The 16,085-nt window shown below is 50.1% G+C and overlaps 6 protein-coding genes across 6 annotated transcripts; 5 read left to right on the top strand and 1 right to left on the bottom strand.

Annotated features, from left to right (window-relative positions):
• Positions 1-131: 131 nt before the first annotated feature.
• On the top strand, positions 132-1,707 carry PC9H_011059 (uncharacterized protein; the record flags this gene model as incomplete). Its single annotated transcript, XM_036780544.1, has 8 exons — positions 132-157; positions 225-350; positions 410-476; positions 539-548; positions 603-788; positions 836-945; positions 999-1,045; positions 1,101-1,707. 8 exons carry the CDS (start codon positions 132-134, stop codon positions 1,705-1,707), a joined length of 1,179 nt encoding a protein of 392 aa, XP_036627927.1.
• A 139-nt stretch (positions 1,708-1,846) lies between these two features.
• Positions 1,847-5,590, top strand: RIA1 (Cytoplasmic GTPase/eEF2-like protein (ribosomal biogenesis); the record flags this gene model as incomplete). The annotated part of the gene is made up of 12 exons (XM_036780545.1): positions 1,847-2,085; positions 2,141-2,276; positions 2,337-2,914; positions 2,964-3,798; positions 3,850-4,014; positions 4,064-4,160; positions 4,216-4,627; positions 4,681-4,883; positions 4,937-5,065; positions 5,115-5,240; positions 5,302-5,353; positions 5,401-5,590. 12 exons carry the CDS (start codon positions 1,847-1,849, stop codon positions 5,588-5,590), a joined length of 3,162 nt encoding a protein of 1,053 aa, XP_036627928.1.
• Positions 5,591-5,826: 236 nt separating this feature from the next.
• On the top strand, positions 5,827-10,226 carry PC9H_011061 (uncharacterized protein; the record flags this gene model as incomplete). The annotated part of the gene is made up of 10 exons (XM_036780546.1): positions 5,827-6,336; positions 6,389-7,631; positions 7,683-8,423; positions 8,476-8,712; positions 8,768-8,933; positions 8,988-9,141; positions 9,198-9,452; positions 9,501-9,590; positions 9,645-9,861; positions 9,919-10,226. 10 exons carry the CDS (start codon positions 5,827-5,829, stop codon positions 10,224-10,226), a joined length of 3,921 nt encoding a protein of 1,306 aa, XP_036627929.1.
• A 214-nt stretch (positions 10,227-10,440) lies between these two features.
• PC9H_011062 (uncharacterized protein) lies at positions 10,441-11,457 on the top strand (the record flags this gene model as incomplete). Its single annotated transcript, XM_036780547.1, has 7 exons — positions 10,441-10,511; positions 10,567-10,674; positions 10,749-10,871; positions 10,929-10,990; positions 11,046-11,185; positions 11,235-11,338; positions 11,391-11,457. The coding sequence occupies 7 exons, from the start codon at positions 10,441-10,443 to the stop codon at positions 11,455-11,457; spliced, it is 675 nt and encodes a 224-aa protein (XP_036627930.1).
• A 48-nt stretch (positions 11,458-11,505) lies between these two features.
• HUT1 (UDP-galactose transporter) lies at positions 11,506-13,023 on the bottom strand (the record flags this gene model as incomplete). The annotated part of the gene is made up of 6 exons (XM_036780548.1): positions 11,506-11,564; positions 11,622-11,761; positions 11,814-12,765; positions 12,824-12,848; positions 12,909-12,948; positions 13,010-13,023. 6 exons carry the CDS (start codon positions 13,021-13,023, stop codon positions 11,506-11,508), a joined length of 1,230 nt encoding a protein of 409 aa, XP_036627931.1.
• A 172-nt stretch (positions 13,024-13,195) lies between these two features.
• On the top strand, positions 13,196-14,609 carry PC9H_011064 (uncharacterized protein; the record flags this gene model as incomplete). Its single annotated transcript, XM_036780549.1, has 7 exons — positions 13,196-13,246; positions 13,299-13,458; positions 13,517-13,542; positions 13,598-13,649; positions 13,707-14,064; positions 14,130-14,396; positions 14,456-14,609. 7 exons carry the CDS (start codon positions 13,196-13,198, stop codon positions 14,607-14,609), a joined length of 1,068 nt encoding a protein of 355 aa, XP_036627932.1.
• Between the last annotated feature and the right edge of the window lie 1,476 nt (positions 14,610-16,085).

The raw sequence follows: 16,085 nt of genomic DNA on the forward strand, positions 1-16,085 counted from the left end.
TATTTGTGATGGAGTGTTGTGACATGCTTGACACCGGAGCTGTAGCCGTGTGAATCAAGCTCATTCTGTCATTCAATCGACTCAAGTTCCGTTCGACCGCTTGCCGCATTCACTTGTGCTGCGTGATGATCATGACTGACCTCGACGACGATATCCCGTACGGCGACATCAGTTTGAATCAGAGCGTCCTTTTAATCTCACTTATACCCATCTCGGAAGATTAGACAACTCATCGAGCAACCGGTAAACGAAGTCAAACCTATTGGCCTGAAGCCAGATGCTGCTGTGGCTCGAGTTCCTCTGACGATAATCAGTGGATTTCTGGGTGCAGGAAAATCTACGCTTCTTCAGTGAGCCGCCCTGTACTCTCATCGCTTACATTGAGCTGAAAGCCTGGCCTCTAATGTAGGAGGATCCTTACTGAACGACACGGATATCGAATCGCTGTCATCATGAACGAATTTGGGGATACTGCAGTTGAGATCCCGGATGCCTTTACATTCCATAGCAACCGCTGACTACAATAATGAATGCATAGGATATCGAATGTTAGTCCAAACTACTTCATTGAGATTACTTCACTGATTCATATTTATATACAGCAAAAACGATAAATGTAGGGACCGGGGAAGATCCTTCTGAAAGGTCCGAAGAGTTCCTTGAATTAGCCAACGGATGCCTGTGCTGCAGTATCAAAGACACCGGGATAGCAGCCATCGAGAGATTAATGCAGAAGAAGGGCGCGTTCGATTATATTCTACTCGAGACAACAGGCTTAGCTGATCCTGGTAGGTGCCTGTATACTGGGTCGACAGAACTTCTGACACCTGCGTAGGTCCAATCGCGTCGATGTTCTGGTACAACGAAGAGTTTGCCATGGGTCTAGGAAGAGACATCACCCTCGACGGCGTTGTTTGTGTAGTAGACGCAGTCTTCGGAAAGAAGGTTTGTGATCTCATCCAGCATAACTCCATACGACTTATGTAATTACTACCCAGCAAATAGAGGAAGACCATGCTGTTGACGGGATTGGTGAAAGCTTACGGTCAGTAAATTCTATGACTTCATGCTCACAGTGGTGGCAATACAATAGTTTATAGGCAGATTGGATGTGCAGACGTTGTTTTATTGAATAAGGTAGACTTGGTTTCTGAATCGGCCGTTACCGAGCTCCAGGGTATTATCAACGGCGTCAACCCAGTGGCCCCATTATATCAAACCATTCGTGGCGAGATCGACCTCAAGTGCATTCTTGATCTCAAGGCATTCAGCTCCGGACCCGATGCTCGCAATGCACCGATCGAATCATCATACAACACTGGTGCTGGTCACGCTCACGATCATACCGATAACCGTGGACCCCATGAAACCCACTACGAGATGCGGGGGATATCAAGCCTTCAGGTCTCTTGCCCCCCGTTGAGCGGAGGCCAATTCGAAAGGTTCGATGAGTGGCTGAGAAGCGTTCTATGGGATGGGAAGCTTCCATCTGGGGAAGATAGAAAGCTGGAGGTTCTTCGCTGCAAAGGGATGTTTACCTTGGATAGCGGTGAGCAGTACGTGCTTCAAGGTGTTCGAAACCTATATGAGATAGACGTGGTCGGGAGGAAGAGATCCCTTGGTGTACCGGAGGACGGTAAAGTAGTTCTCATCGGTAAAGGACTGGATGAGGGGGTTAGACGGAGCCTGATAGAAATCCTTTCGTAGTGGGACTTGTAATCCATTATCTGATCTAATCTAATCTCAGTGATGAAGTTGAGTCACTGTTGTGCGTCATCCGAGTCCAAGATGTGAGACGGACCCGAGATCGCACTCTTCCACCAACCTTCACCATCGTGCAAAAGCAATGGAGGCCCCAGATCCCTCGTTCGTTCGTGTCATCACGACCTTGGGCCACGTTGATCATGGTAAAACAACCCTCATGGACGCGTTGCTTGCTGCAAACAATATTATATCCCATCGGATGGCCGGCAAGCTCAGGTTTCTGGATAGCAGGGAAGACGAACAGGAACGAGGTATAACTATGGAGAGCAGCGCCGTTACACTCAAGTTCCAGGTTGCTGAGAGGGGCAGCGATGGGGAGAGGTGGGTCATACTCAAATCTATGCTGCTTTACATTTGACGGATATCGACTAGGAAGATTAATGAAGACGTACTTTATTAATATGGTTGACACCCCAGGTCATGTGGACTTCTCTAGTGAAGTGTCTACTGCATCGCGACTATGTGATGGTGCCCTTGTCTTGGTGGACGTCGTTGAAGGCGTTTGTACCCAGGTGCGTAAATTCAGAGACAGACTGACGAAGTATGGGTTACACTGACCACCCATATGAAAGACTATAGCTGTGCTGAGCCAGGCCTGGCAGGATCGCCTGCGACCCATCCTCGTCATCAACAAATTTGATCGTCTGATCACTGAACTGAAATTGTCTCCAATCGAAGCATACAATCATCTTTCCCGCTTAGTTGAGCAGGTAAATGCAATTATGGGGAGTTTCTTTGCGGCAGAGCGAATGGAAGATGATTTACGGTGGCGGGAAGAACGAGAGAGGCGCCTTGCCGAAAGAAGGGAAGCAATGGGTGAAGAAGCCGATTCATCGCTCGTTGAAGAAGAGTTCCAAGAGAAGGACGACGAGGATATCTATTTCGCGCCCGAACGGGGCAATGTCATATTTGCATCAGCGATCGATGGCTGGGGTTTCCGCGTCAGCAAATTCTCGCAGCTATATTCTACTAAACTTGGCTTCAAAGAGCACACCTTGCGGCGAGTGCTGTGGGGTGATTTCTTCTTGGATCCGAAAACGAAGAAAGTCATAGGGTTCAAGCACCTCCGTGGTCGATCGTTGAAGCCACTATTCGTTCAATTTGTCTTGGACAATATTTGGGCTATTTATGAGGCGGTCCTGCTGAACCCGTGGGTCGATTCAGAAAAGCGGGGTTCATTATGCCTAATGATTGCTTAGGAATCCCGATAAAGTCACCAAGATAGTGGCTTCTTTGGATTTGAAGATACTTCCACGAGACCTGAAAACGAAAGACTCGCGTAATCTCGTTGGCCTTATATTGTCTCAGTGGCTCTCTTTGTCAACATGCATCATCCAAAGCGTTATCGATGTCGTACCGGCCCCGTCCGTTGCCCAGAACACCCGCGTGCCAAAAATCCTTTATCCACAACTTCATCGCGACGAGAAAGTAGAAGCAAAGAACAAACTTGAAGAAGACTTGTTTTCGTGTAACTACTCCAGCGATGCCTACGTCTCTGCGTACGTCAGTAAAATGTTTGCCGTCCCCGCAAAGGACCTCCCCGAGAACAAGAAGAAGGTCATGACCGCCGACGAAATGCGAGCGAGGGCGAAGGCTGCGAGAGAAGCCAGACAAACTGATGCTCCAAACCCGGAACCTCGAGGTGCTTCTTCATCAGACCAGAACGAAGGAACCGACCCGCAGGAGAAGGAAGGGGAAGTATTGCTAGGATTTGCGCGACTATACTGCGGAACCCTTCGGCCTGGTATGACGGTTTATGCCGTTCTCCCGAAGTATGACGCTACACTAGGGCCCAAGCACCCTACCAATCGAAAGTACATAACAACAACAGTCGTCGAGTCCTTGTACACCATGATGGGGCGTGAGTTAATAGCAGTGAACAGCATACGCGCAGGCAATACATTCGCTATACGAGGCCTTGAAGGGAAGGTGTGGAGAAGCGCCACTCTTTGCGCGCCAAGTGAACATGGCGTTTCACCAGAGACCAGCGACTCTCCAGAATATGTCATCAATCTCGGGGCCGTCAACCGCACTGTATGTCGAGTTTACTCGTCTTGCAAGTATTCACTCTCATAATTGGCGTAGGCACCTCCAATCGTAAGAGTTGCGCTAGAGCCTGAGCGACCTGCCGATATGCAAAAGCTGTTGGACGGACTGAAGCTCCTCAGCCAATCAGACCCCTGCGTAGAAACCTTTCAACAATCCACGGGTGAACATGTTATCGTCACAGCTGGCGAATTACACTTGGAGGTGAATCACTCCGTCTTGTCCTGTGGCACGCTACTTACATGTGATCTAGCGATGCCTCAAGGATCTGCGGGAGCGGTTTGCTCAAATTGATATCCACGTGTCGAAACCAATCGTTCCGTTCCGTGAGACAGCTGTCCGCGCTCCTGGTAAGGATGCCCTCCTTTGGGTTGCTTCGAGTTTGATGGCGAATTTTGACGCTAGACATGGCGCCTCAAAAGACTGCTGGTGCCCCCCGGGGCACTATCAATGGAGCCATTTCGCACGACCTGGTCAAGTTCACTATCCGCGCTACCCCATTACCACCTCCCATTCTTGATTTCATTCTCCAAAACCAAATTACGATCCGAAACCTTGTCAACGACGAAGGATCTAAGCAACATGGGGAAGATGACAGCGATGGGAATATTGATCAAGAACTAGCTGGCCATGTCCATGGTGACGTTGATCGCACACCCACTGTGTCGGCGGACAAGTTCTGGGAGACGCTGCACGAAGTATGCCAGAGTGCCGGAGAGGAATGGAAGGACCTTGATGAGCGGATATGGGCGTTTGGACCTCGTCGGACTGGCGGGTGTGTGCTTACAGATGGAAGAAAAGGTTCACGTCCTCATTCGTAAGCTTCTGGTGGTTGTCGTCCCTTTATTCGCTGGCTTGACTTGAGTATAGAATCAGGAATCTGGCGGAAGACCGGAAGACCGCTTCGACGCAGGATGAGTTGAGTAAACTGTTGGAGGATCTGGAGAATCACATCGAAACAGGCTTCCAATTGGCAACGCTCCAAGGGCCTCTGTGTGCAGAACCGGTAGAAGGAGTCATGTTTTGTTTAGAAAAATTAGAGATCAGCACAGAGGACATCAGTCAAGAAATAGGTACGACCCGTTCCCGTGAGATGTTGACGGACTTGAGACTTATCCAATACTAGAACAAAATCGGATGGCTCAGGTTGCTGGATCGCTGATCTCGGCCGTTCGTGACGCATGTCGAAACGGATTATTGGATTGGTCGCCGAGGTTGATGTTGGCCATGTACTCGTGCGATATTCAAGCGTCAAGTACGAACTTTAGCCTTATTTTCGACAATCACTCACAGTTTGATGTCAGCTGATGTGCTGGGCAAGGTTTACGCTGTGGTTGCCAAGCGACGGGGGAGAATCGTTGCGGAGGAAATGAAGGAAGGAACATCATTCTTCACAGTGTCTGCGTTGCTTCCTGTCGTAGAAAGCTTTGGTTTTGCCGATGGCAAGCCGGTTCTCTCCCGTATGCGTCAAAAGCTAATCATCGTTTCTAGATATTCGGAAACGTACGTCTGGTGCTGCAAGTCCACAATTAATCTTCAGCGGGTAAGTCTGTGTCTTCAATTGTACCGGCGCGATAATTATCGGTTTAGATATGAGCTGCTTGATCTCGACCCTTTCTGGGTGCCTACGACCGAGGAAGAGCTAGAGGACTTGGGAGAGAAAGCTGACAGGACAAACGTTGCTAAGGCTTACATGGACGGAGTCAGGGAACGTAAAGGGATGTTTGTTGACAAGAAAATCGTGGAGTTCGCTGAGAAGCAGAGAACTTTGAAGAGATGAACTATTAAACGTACAGCGCCAGTTCTATGAATCTTAATCATACTCTTGTGCGGGAGTAAACTGCCTATCATCGACAAGCGGCCCCTGCATTTTAGGGGCCTATGGTCTCACGTGCCAGAACTTTGTGTCCCGGCGCCAACTTCAATTTAATTTAGCGCTGCGATCATTGCTGACATAATATACAAGCAGTCCTCCTCCTCCTCGTACCTGGTTTCAGCAATTTACCTGAAGCCTGTATGGCCACGGTCGCCCAACCCATGTATGGCGCTCACCATAATGGATTCATATCCAACACCTCCGTAACGTCGTCCCAACAGCACCCTGTCAATCTCCATCAGCCGCAACAGCCGCCCGATGCAGACCAGCTCGACGACGAGTTTCCCCTTTTCTGTCGCGCTCTTTACGATTACCAAGCTCAGGACGCCTCCGCACTCTCTTTCCGTAGGAACGACATAATAGAAATCTTGACCCAGCAGCCATCAGGCTGGTGGGACGGTCTTCTAGGTGACGAGCGTGGATGGTTCCCCTCCAACTACGTGACCATAATATCCGAAGACGAAGCCGAGGCCGCATTCTCCTCCACCGATCGGACTCAGCCAGTATCTGCTGCCACCGTAGAAAATGAGGAGTGGTTGGAGAGGGAGCTCGGTACTCGCGATGGCATCCAAGCACTCGCGAATGCCACCATCGACAGCCCAGCTCAGTCCAACGACTTTTGGATGCCCCAAGTGACGGTAGACGGCCAGGCAAGTACCTGTTACTTGAACCAAGTGTTAACCACCATTCATCCCGCTTTAGATATACTATGTCAATACACAGACTGGCCAGCACTCTCGAGATCTACCACAAGAGTCGGACGACCAGATCTCTGACAGTGAGCTGGCGGGCCTGACGTCCCAGTCGAGCTCCCGTTCAGGGACAAGTGCTGGGCTTGGCCTCACACCCAGTTCTTCGACGTTGATAGAATCGTCGGACGGTAGCGCAACGCCAGGTTTCGGATTGCAACGGCGCACAGGTACACCGGAACCATGGATTCGGAAGTTAGCAGATGACGGCATGTCGTACTACTACTGGAATCCCGTCGATAATCAAGTGCAGTGGACCCGACCTGAAGCGGAGGCCTCCGTTGTTTTGGGCCGAGGGCGATCCGACTCTCAACCAACGCAGCGGAGTGGTCAGTTGAGCGTCTACTCGGATGACTCGGATATACAACCCAACGAAGGCAATCGAACGGCACGCTCTCAATGGAACACAGAACTCACACCCGTCGATGACCCCACGTCAATGGAACTCACCTCAGCCGAGCGACTCGCACAAACACTTCAACAAGCGCTGTCTCCATCACCGCCTGAGATCATCACCGATCTATCCGCAATAGCTCGAAATTCCATACAGGCAGTCGTAGACAGCATACAACTGAATGGAGTCACCCGGCAGCCTGAGGAGGACGAGAAGATGGATGGACTCGTTCGCCATGTCGTGCTTTCCGTCCGCAACCTGCTCTACGTTGCTGCGATACCTACTGGTCACATTCCGAGCAACGTACTCCCCCCCGATTTGCGCAACTTACGTCCGAACCCTACCGTTCACTCTCAGTTGAAGTCAGCCCAGAGGAAAGTCACCGCCACCCTTTCCAAATTAGTCCTCTCGGCTCGGGCAATGCAATACGACACCGGGGGATCTATTCATGATACACCTAATCGAATAGAAGGTGACGCGGAGGAACTAGAACGTGCTATTGTTTCCTTCGTGCTGGAAGTTCAGAGGTTCCAACACCAGGAGGATTCTCCTCAGCAAAAGCATATTGTCAAGCGACTGCATGGCGTATTCTCAACAGCTAACATTGGCTTGGGACTAGTAGGCGCTGGCGCGGCTGGGAGTTGGAAGGGTTTCGGTTGGGTGTCCTTGGATAATGAGCAAGAGGTTCCGCGCCGCGTACTAGGTTCTGAGGTAGTGAACGAGTTGTCTTCGTTCCTATCACAACTGGACGAGACGCTGAGCGCTATAAATACCACGATCAGAAACCAGGACCCTCATAAAGGTATTTGTTGTTCTGCTTCCTATCTCCCATTATCAAACGTATCAACCTTAGGTAAAGACGTAGCCTCTCAAGGCCAAAGTCTTCTGAGTAAAGTCTCTGGGTTCCTTCTGTTTATCTCGCACATTCACGTCGCTCGGCATGTCGATATCGATGGAATCCGACAAGAAGCGGGTGCCCTGCCGAACGAACTATACACTGGATCAGTAGAAAAGGCACGTATACTCGTACGTGCTCTGGAAACCAGTTTGCAGTCTCTCTACGACGACGCTGCCTCGATTGTGCTTGCAATGCAACTCTTGAGCCCTCTTCACCCTACTGCAGACGGCATTCCACTGGAGTTAGTAGATACCCTTGTCTCATCTTTGAAGGCAAATTTGGGAGTTGTTAACGAAACGCTGGGAGGACTACTTGCTGTCGGTCACGAGCAGGCAGAGCTTGCCCAGGGCGACTACACGGGTTCAATTGAATGGCGTATGTCACGTCTGAGCATGATCGACACCCAGTTCGGCGGTGCGTTGTCACCAACATCACCTTCTATCCTTGAACAAGAAGACGTGGTCGACATGGACTTCGCATTCAGCAAACAAGGCAGTAAACTCCAAACTGGGGTGCCACCGGTATACGAGGACCCCTCGCAGGAGCAACCTAAACCGAACCGAAGCATCGTTGCACCCCCTCCGCTGCAAGTGAACAATGGCGCCCCCATGGCACCACTTGATCAAGTGCTAGCATCACCTGTATCGCCTGACGGTCTGATGGACCAGGAGACAGCCACCTTATTTGAAGATGAAGGTTGGTATATGACCGTTACTTAAGGTTGCCGGAAAGTTCTGATTAGCTTTAGTGGTTGGTGTAGCTTCGCCGAAATCGCCGCCAAGAGCGGCAGGGGCCGAGAAGCTACGGAAGCTACTTGGGGACGATGCACCGAGGCATTACTTGGATACAGTCAGCGCAGACTCAAAGCCATGGTACCTACGCCCAAACTACGATCAGACAGAGATTCAGATGGATCCCGATGGTTCTGTGAGAGGAGGTACCGTCCAGGCATTGGTCGAGCGTTTGACGGCGCACGAACATGGAGGTAGCGTGTCGTCCTTGTTGACCGTGCATATCTCCATTCACCAACATCTTCCTAGATTCTTCATTCATCAAGACATTTCTGTTGACCTACAAGTCATTCACAACCCTTGACGAGTTGTTCAACCTCCTCGTTCAACGCTTCCGGATTCAGCCTCCACCAAACCTCTCACCGCCAGAATTGGAGGATTGGGGGAAGTTGAAACAGCATGTGATTCAGATGCGGTGAGTATCACTCATAAATATTCTTCAGCGACTAATGAACGCCGGGATGTTCAGTGTCTTGAACACCCTCAAGTCTATGATCACGGATGAAGACGTGCTGGAGAGAGAAGATTACCATATCTTCGATCGAATGAAAGAGTTCATCTCATCTAGCGAAGTTTCGCGGTTCGCCGCCTCGAAGCAACTTTTGCTCCTGATCGAACGAGCTGTGCGATCCTTCCTCTCCCTCTGTTGGATGGCTTTGCTTACCTTTGGGTGCATTAGCAAAAGGGTGGAGATAACATCAAGTCAATGGTTAGTACGTTGGCGCCGGCTCCTCCCCCGATCTATCCTAGGATAAGCTCTGGCCGGAAAGTCAAGTTATTAGACGTCGACCCACTAGAGCTAGCGAGACAATTGACAATCCTAGAGAGCCAGCTATACCAGAAGATCAAACCTATGGAATGCTTGCAACGCTCGCGGGAACAGAGCATGGAACATCACGACAATATAGCCATTGTTATCCAAACTAGCAATAGGGTGAGGTCTTCTATACACGCTATCCTGCAGGTACTAACGGCCGATCAGATTGCAGATTGGGTTGCTGATTCTATTTTGAGTAAAGAAGATTCGCGGCGCCGCGCCGCCGCCGTCAAGCATTTCATTAGTGTTGCAGACGTAGGTTCTCGTGTTAATAAACAGGGTACCTCTTTTTACCTTCTCTGTTTCTAGCGCTGCCGGACACTCCATAACTTTTCGACGATGGTGGCAATCACTTCCGGCCTGAATACGCCTCCCATTCGACGGCTGAAGAGAACATGGGAGCAGGTCAACCAAAAGCTCATGGCTCAGCTAGGAGCCTGTGAGATGACCATCGACACTACAAGAAACTTCAATAATTATAGATCGACTATGGCCACTGTAACACCACCATGTGTACCATTTATTGGTTTGTATCCCATTTCATTTTCTCGTATCTGCCAAGTCTAACATAGTCTTGTTTCAGGTGTCTTTTTGACAACCCTTCAATTCATCCAGGACGGTAATCCTGATAATCTTGCTGGCAGTCTAGTCAACTTTCGGAAGCGTCAGAAAGCTATGGAAGTAATCAACGATATCAAACGTTGGCAGGCCCAACCATTTAACTTTACACCCATACCCGCAGTTCTTCAGTTTATCGAGGAATCCCTGAGTCAATTCAGCGAGACGGTGGATGTTCGCGAACACTTTTGGCAACTCAGTCTGGATCGGGAGCCCAGAGAGCGGGAAGATGAGAAGATGGCGAGGCTTCTCCAGGAGAGCGGATTTCTATGATCATTTCTTGAATCCCCCGGGACTGTATCATTCATGTTTTCGTTTCGTGTACATTACTTTACTTATCAGAATGGATTCCTGACAACCGACGCAACTCCTTTGCGGCCTCTAAGCGCCTTACATTTACAGCGTGACCTGGGCTTATAATGAGCTTACCAGTGAACACTATCCTTTCTCGTCCTCATCCCGGTTTCCCTCATCGTTTCACGCCTCAATGTTTCGAGTCAAATTGAATGATGAGCAATTGCGCAACGTTGTAGCCGGCCCAGGCGACGTCGAGTGGCGGTGAGCGATACATTACTCGAGTCACAGCACTGAATCCATATTCCGCCTGCCCCAGATACGAAATGCGGCGGGAATGTCAAGAAATCCTCCCTGGGCTTCTTCTTGGGCCGTTTGTCGCCTCCAAGTCGCTCGAAACGCTTCAGTCGCTCGGAATCACCCACATGTATGTTCCTCTGTTGCGCGCCGAAACCCAGACGTTCCCGCATGCCTTGGGTACTCACTTTAGAGAATCGTTAGAGTATGTATACGAGATGCGAAAGAGGCATTCTCAGTCCGACCACGCTTTCCGCAGCAGTTCACGTATATGACTCTTGACGTGGAGGACAACGAAGAGCAGAATCTCATCCGTCTGTTTCCTGCGTAAGCACCTCTAGTTTCACACAATCAGGAACTCTTCTGTAGCTCATTGATACGTAGTGCGAAGAAATTCATCGACGACGCAATCAGTCGCAATGGGCGCGTCCTCGTGCACTGTAACGGTGAGGCTCGTTACGCGTCCTGCACGCCCCTGATTCACCAACCGCCACCCCCCAGGCGGCATAAGTTTGTCTCCAGCATTTGTGGTCATGTTCGTCATGCAATATTACAACATGAGCTGGGAAGACGCTCTGCATACCGTACAAAACCGACGTTACTGCATCTCACCGAACGGCGGATTTCTGACACAGATCAAGGTCAGTTGCTTTTGTGTTCTTGCGATCTTGTTTGCTTAGTCGACGGCAGGAATACGAGGCGATATATAAAGCCAGTTTGGCTTTGGAAGAATCGCCATATCAGAATTCAAATAATGTTTCTAGACGGAAGAGGGACGACGATGACGACGATCGGTATGCTCCCTTTCTATACCACGTATAACCATTTTCTCAGCCTTGTATCCAGAGCGGAGGACCGCAAACGACCGCTAGTTGATATGGACGGGGATGACCCAGATGCTATGCAGACATGATTTTTCCTGATTATATTGCTGTCTACTCTATGATATGTTTGCATTATCCTATATTGATTTAATTTTAGGTTTTTCCTTTTCCTGAATGACACGTTTTGCGTGCACATCTACGAGCGGACATTGGTCAGTTAGCGGTAGCGGACAGTAGACCAAGCAAAGTATACCCTTTCGTTTCACCAACGCTTCGACGGATATACCCGCAAAGACCACGGCAGCTCCCAGCCATTGACCCGGAGTCAGCTTGTGGTTGTACACAATGACAGACAGCAGCATCGTAAACAGTTTGCGAGTTAGCGTTATTGTGCTACAGAGGGAGTCAGCTCGGAGATACGAGTGGGGTTTGGGTGGGTACTCACACAAGCGTCAGCGAGCCGAAATGTTGCAGCGTCTCGAAAATGAATAGTTGACCCAACGCGCCTGTCAAGGCAAACTGTGCCAAGGGTGTTATTATAGACGGGTGGTTGCGGATGAATGTCACCGCGCCCATCAACTCCGTCTGACCGTCGGTGGACGGGTGGATAATGGGGATGTATGGGAGCGGAAGGACAGAGAGGATCGACGTCAAAACTGTACAGAAAAGGTTGATCCAGAACATCATTTGCTGCCCCGTGACCTTGTGTCTCGCAAATATCTCGTCCTGAGTCGAGTTGGTGGCGCCGTCGAGCGCCAAGTTGATTAATAGATAGGTAATCCCTATCAAGTTAGCGTAAGGCGCGGCGGCGGCGGTGTTAGAGGAGTGCTTTCCCTTCTTTGAGTCGTTGCCAAAGCCCATGAAGATGGTTATGCCGAGGGTGACCATGAGTACTACAAGGTACTTATAGGGTGCAAATTTTCTGCGGTAGAGGAGGACGTTCATGATCATGACAGGAACGAGCTTGCACGATTTTCCCAGCACCATGGCGGGATACGAGATATACCCAAGGGCAGCGAAGCCGAAAGGTGCAGCGGACGTTATGAAGACGGAGCATTGGAGGTATCGGAGGAGTAGCGCTGACGTGGAGAAACGGGTATCGACTTTGGGTTTGTGGCTCGAACCGTTTTGTGCGATATGAGCAATTCCGTTTCCGTTCGCGTGGCTGATCGCGTTCCCGTTCTGCGCGTGTTTTTCGTTGTGTTCGGTCTGGTGCGGGGTTTCGGACGTCAGGTGCAGACCGAGGGTTTGGGAGAAGGTCGCAGTAGACTTGCGACGTAGTATTATGTATACCAGAGCTGATATACAACTGAGGGCACTCTGACATGTGCCCATGAACAGGGGGGACTTGAATTTATCGGATGTCTTGCCATCTATCGACTGAAACGGTACCGACACTGTAGTGTCAATGATTAGCAAGCCCTCGGTGCAAAGAAGACAAGAGTAGGTAGCTACATCTTTCCTGTGCTATCGCCCATAACTATGGAATTGTTCCACCGTTCAGCAGGGATCCTCGGCGCGAAACTTCATGGCTACTCACCAGGAACATAGAGTACACTCCGCAAACGCATAGCGCGAGTCTGCGGGAGAAATGGTGATCTCAGCTGTAATCCTAGCAAGTACAGCGTGCAACGATCTTACCGGAGAAGCGACATAGTGGATTGAGACAGAGAAACGCGACGTGGACGAAACTCTTCGACTCTGTGACGTGGAAACTTGTTGCAGCGTGTAACCCTAACCACATGACATAAACCATAACCCTACAATGACTTTTGAGTCCGAGTCCGATCGGAGAGGGTGCTTTATCTTTACTTGCTTCCAGCCTACATGGCGAAATCCAGAAAGCGAGGGAACACGAATACGTCAAGACGAGGCCCGGTATGATCTTCTGAAAGCCTTGTGACATATAGTGGTTCTTACAACGGGCCAGGCGCGCTCGCATGTTCTATTCGTTTCCATCCTCGCTGGCGCGGTTGGTATAATATGCTTCTACATATTCAGATATGACTGGGCGCGAAAGTTATGGTCGGAGCACTCAGTAGAGGATGGAGGCTTTCTCGAAGTTACGCAGCTTCCGGGAAAGGGCATGGGTGAGTTATGTGGGCGACATCTCATGCGTGGATCGGAAGCTGAACAGTAGTTCCTTAGGTTTAGTCGCTTTGAGGGACATCGAAGTACGTTCCTTGCACGTACAACGATTGCGAGTGATGTCTGACATACGCAAGATAGCCAGGCCAGCTACTCATCCGCGAGAAGCCTCTCTTTACAGTCCCCTCTCAAAGTAGGCCTCTTACTACATATTCAACACATTGCGTCCTAACGCAATGTTTTACATTAGTCTCTTCATCGCCGGCGAGCTTGATCTGGACATCTCTCGCCCGCGTGACCCCCTCTGAACGCGATGCGTTCCTCAACCTCTCATATGTGCACTTTCCCCCTCACTTGAGCCCCGAAGACCATCCCGAAGAGGTCGCACTCGCAATATTTCAGACCAACGCAGTCAGCGCCGGCGATAATGTTGGTATATTTCCGCAGATGGCTAGGTTGAACCACGGCTGTTCAAGCGCTTTCAATGCTGTTTACTCTTGGAGAGAGTCTGAAGGAGTATTGGTTGTACATGCATTGAAGGAAATCCGTAAGGGCGAGGAACTGCTGACGACGTATACGGATACAAAGCGACCCCGGCGTCACCGAAGGTATGTTGCCTTACACTCGAGACTAGAAACTAGATTTAAAGTAAATGGGACATTGCAAACGATAGAGAATATCTCTCAACGCAATATGGCTTTTCGTGTACCTGTGCTGTGTGCTCTCTTCCATCTCAACAATCTAGGGCATCCGATCGACGCCTAAACGCGATGGTTGATAAGTATCAGCGACTGTCGACATGGGCTCAAGGCTCCATTGGCAAAGATGAAGCAATCAAGCTAACGAACGAGATCTGGGCGCTTGGAGAGGAGGAGGGATATTGGAGTGAGCGAGGGAGGTTGGCAGCTGACGCCGCTTGGGTTGCGGCGGCTCATTCTGAGTGAGTTGATGACCGTAGCAACGTCGGTGCTGTTGGAAGGTACTGACGCTAGTTTGAAGCATCGACGCAATGAAGGCATGGGCGCTTAGGGCGAAGACATGGTATTCGCGAGAGCTTGGCAGTGATAGCAAGCAAGCGCAAGAGATGGAGTCTATTCTGGAACGACCACAATCTCATCGTGCTTGGGGGACGCGTTCGTCTACGAAAGGTTGATGTCGTCGATGGTAATACGTCTCGGTCAGTCTCTGTTCCAGCATCCACCCCACGCTTACCTTTGTCAGTGAAAGTAATTTTGTATATAAATTGGTAAATGAGATTACCGACAGTTAGGAGATATGCTCGGATGGGCGAAAGCAGTAAAAAGATCCGGCCTTTTCCACTCCACTCACGTTGCGCTCACTACCGTTCAACGACATCACAAGTTTGGTCACATCCTCTCATCGCACGAACGAGCCTTATAAGCTATACTGTGCCCTTTCCAAGAGGGGAAAGACAACGCAGCGCTGGTTCACGTCTCTTGGATGTGTCTAGTAAATACCTGGTATCAAGCGGGATGGCACTCGGCGTTTCCAGTCGTCCCAATCCTTCCCGAACTCGCGCCTGAGAACTGCGTCACCCAGGTCCAATCGCTTCTAGATCCCCCGGAGAGAATGCCTCTGTCACGACCCCGATATACATCAAGTAAAAGCCAGTGTAGCTCGGGTGGCGGGCGTATAAGTATGGCCCCTCAGTGATGAGCTTGTGGTCTGACTGGATTCTGACTTGGAAGTCAAAGAATCGACCGAGTGCTGTGAATGCCTAGAAGCGAAAGGACCCCATGCCAAGGAGATGACGGTACCGATGATGATTGTGTTTGTGATGGTGTGGACGACCTCTGCCTCGGGACGCCTGAACGAGGAAAGAACGGCCGCGAAGCTGAGTGCAAGCGCCGAATACTGTCTTTGGCTGAACTCAATTAGTGTCCATGGCTACGCAAATCCATAGGTGTTCCCAGTCCTGATGGGCGAAATAGATGTGGTTCATTGTCCAGTGAAGGGACAACCATTTGGCAGTCTTGTTCTTTAACTCCTGGAGGCTCTTGCCGATAGCTCAGTAGCAGATTCGGCGCGCTACTCATGACTAAACATCTGGCACTGCCATTCGACGTCTCTACCCATATTGTTCCTGCTGCCTGGCTAAGGATCACTCCACATATACCGCTCCCTAACATGCGTAACCAACACAGCAGAAAGGAAGAATACAGCAGTCGAATTACAAGCGTTTCTCTCTAAGGTCCGGTCTGAGGCCTCGGCGACGATACCAGGGAAGCGAAGATACCAAGGGCATAAGAAGTTACTGTGAAATGTCGTCAACACTTATGTCCAATGGCGGGAGTGCATTGATACTCTTCTTGGCCCATGGGAACGTGTTTAATAAAGAGGTGAATCGTTCTTCTTGTTTCCCTACCCTCTCGTTATTTACGGTGGATGTTGGCATAGACATAGGAATCAACTCTACGCCACATCTTCGCATAACATTGCGGAAGTATGGTCATTCGAAGCAGCTCAAACAGGTGACTCGGCGTTGTGGAATGCAGACGCCCGGGGTGCTATGTGTAGGCCTCGTAATCCATGTAGATCTGTGGTATATCTGAACAGAGGATTGCATAGATCACTGGGCAGATAACTCTCGTGATATCCTCAAATTCTT

This window comes from Pleurotus ostreatus (assembly GCF_014466165.1).
Source record: "Pleurotus ostreatus strain PC9 chromosome Unknown scaffold_8, whole genome shotgun sequence".
Lineage (NCBI taxonomy): Eukaryota > Fungi > Basidiomycota > Agaricomycetes > Agaricales > Pleurotaceae > Pleurotus > Pleurotus ostreatus.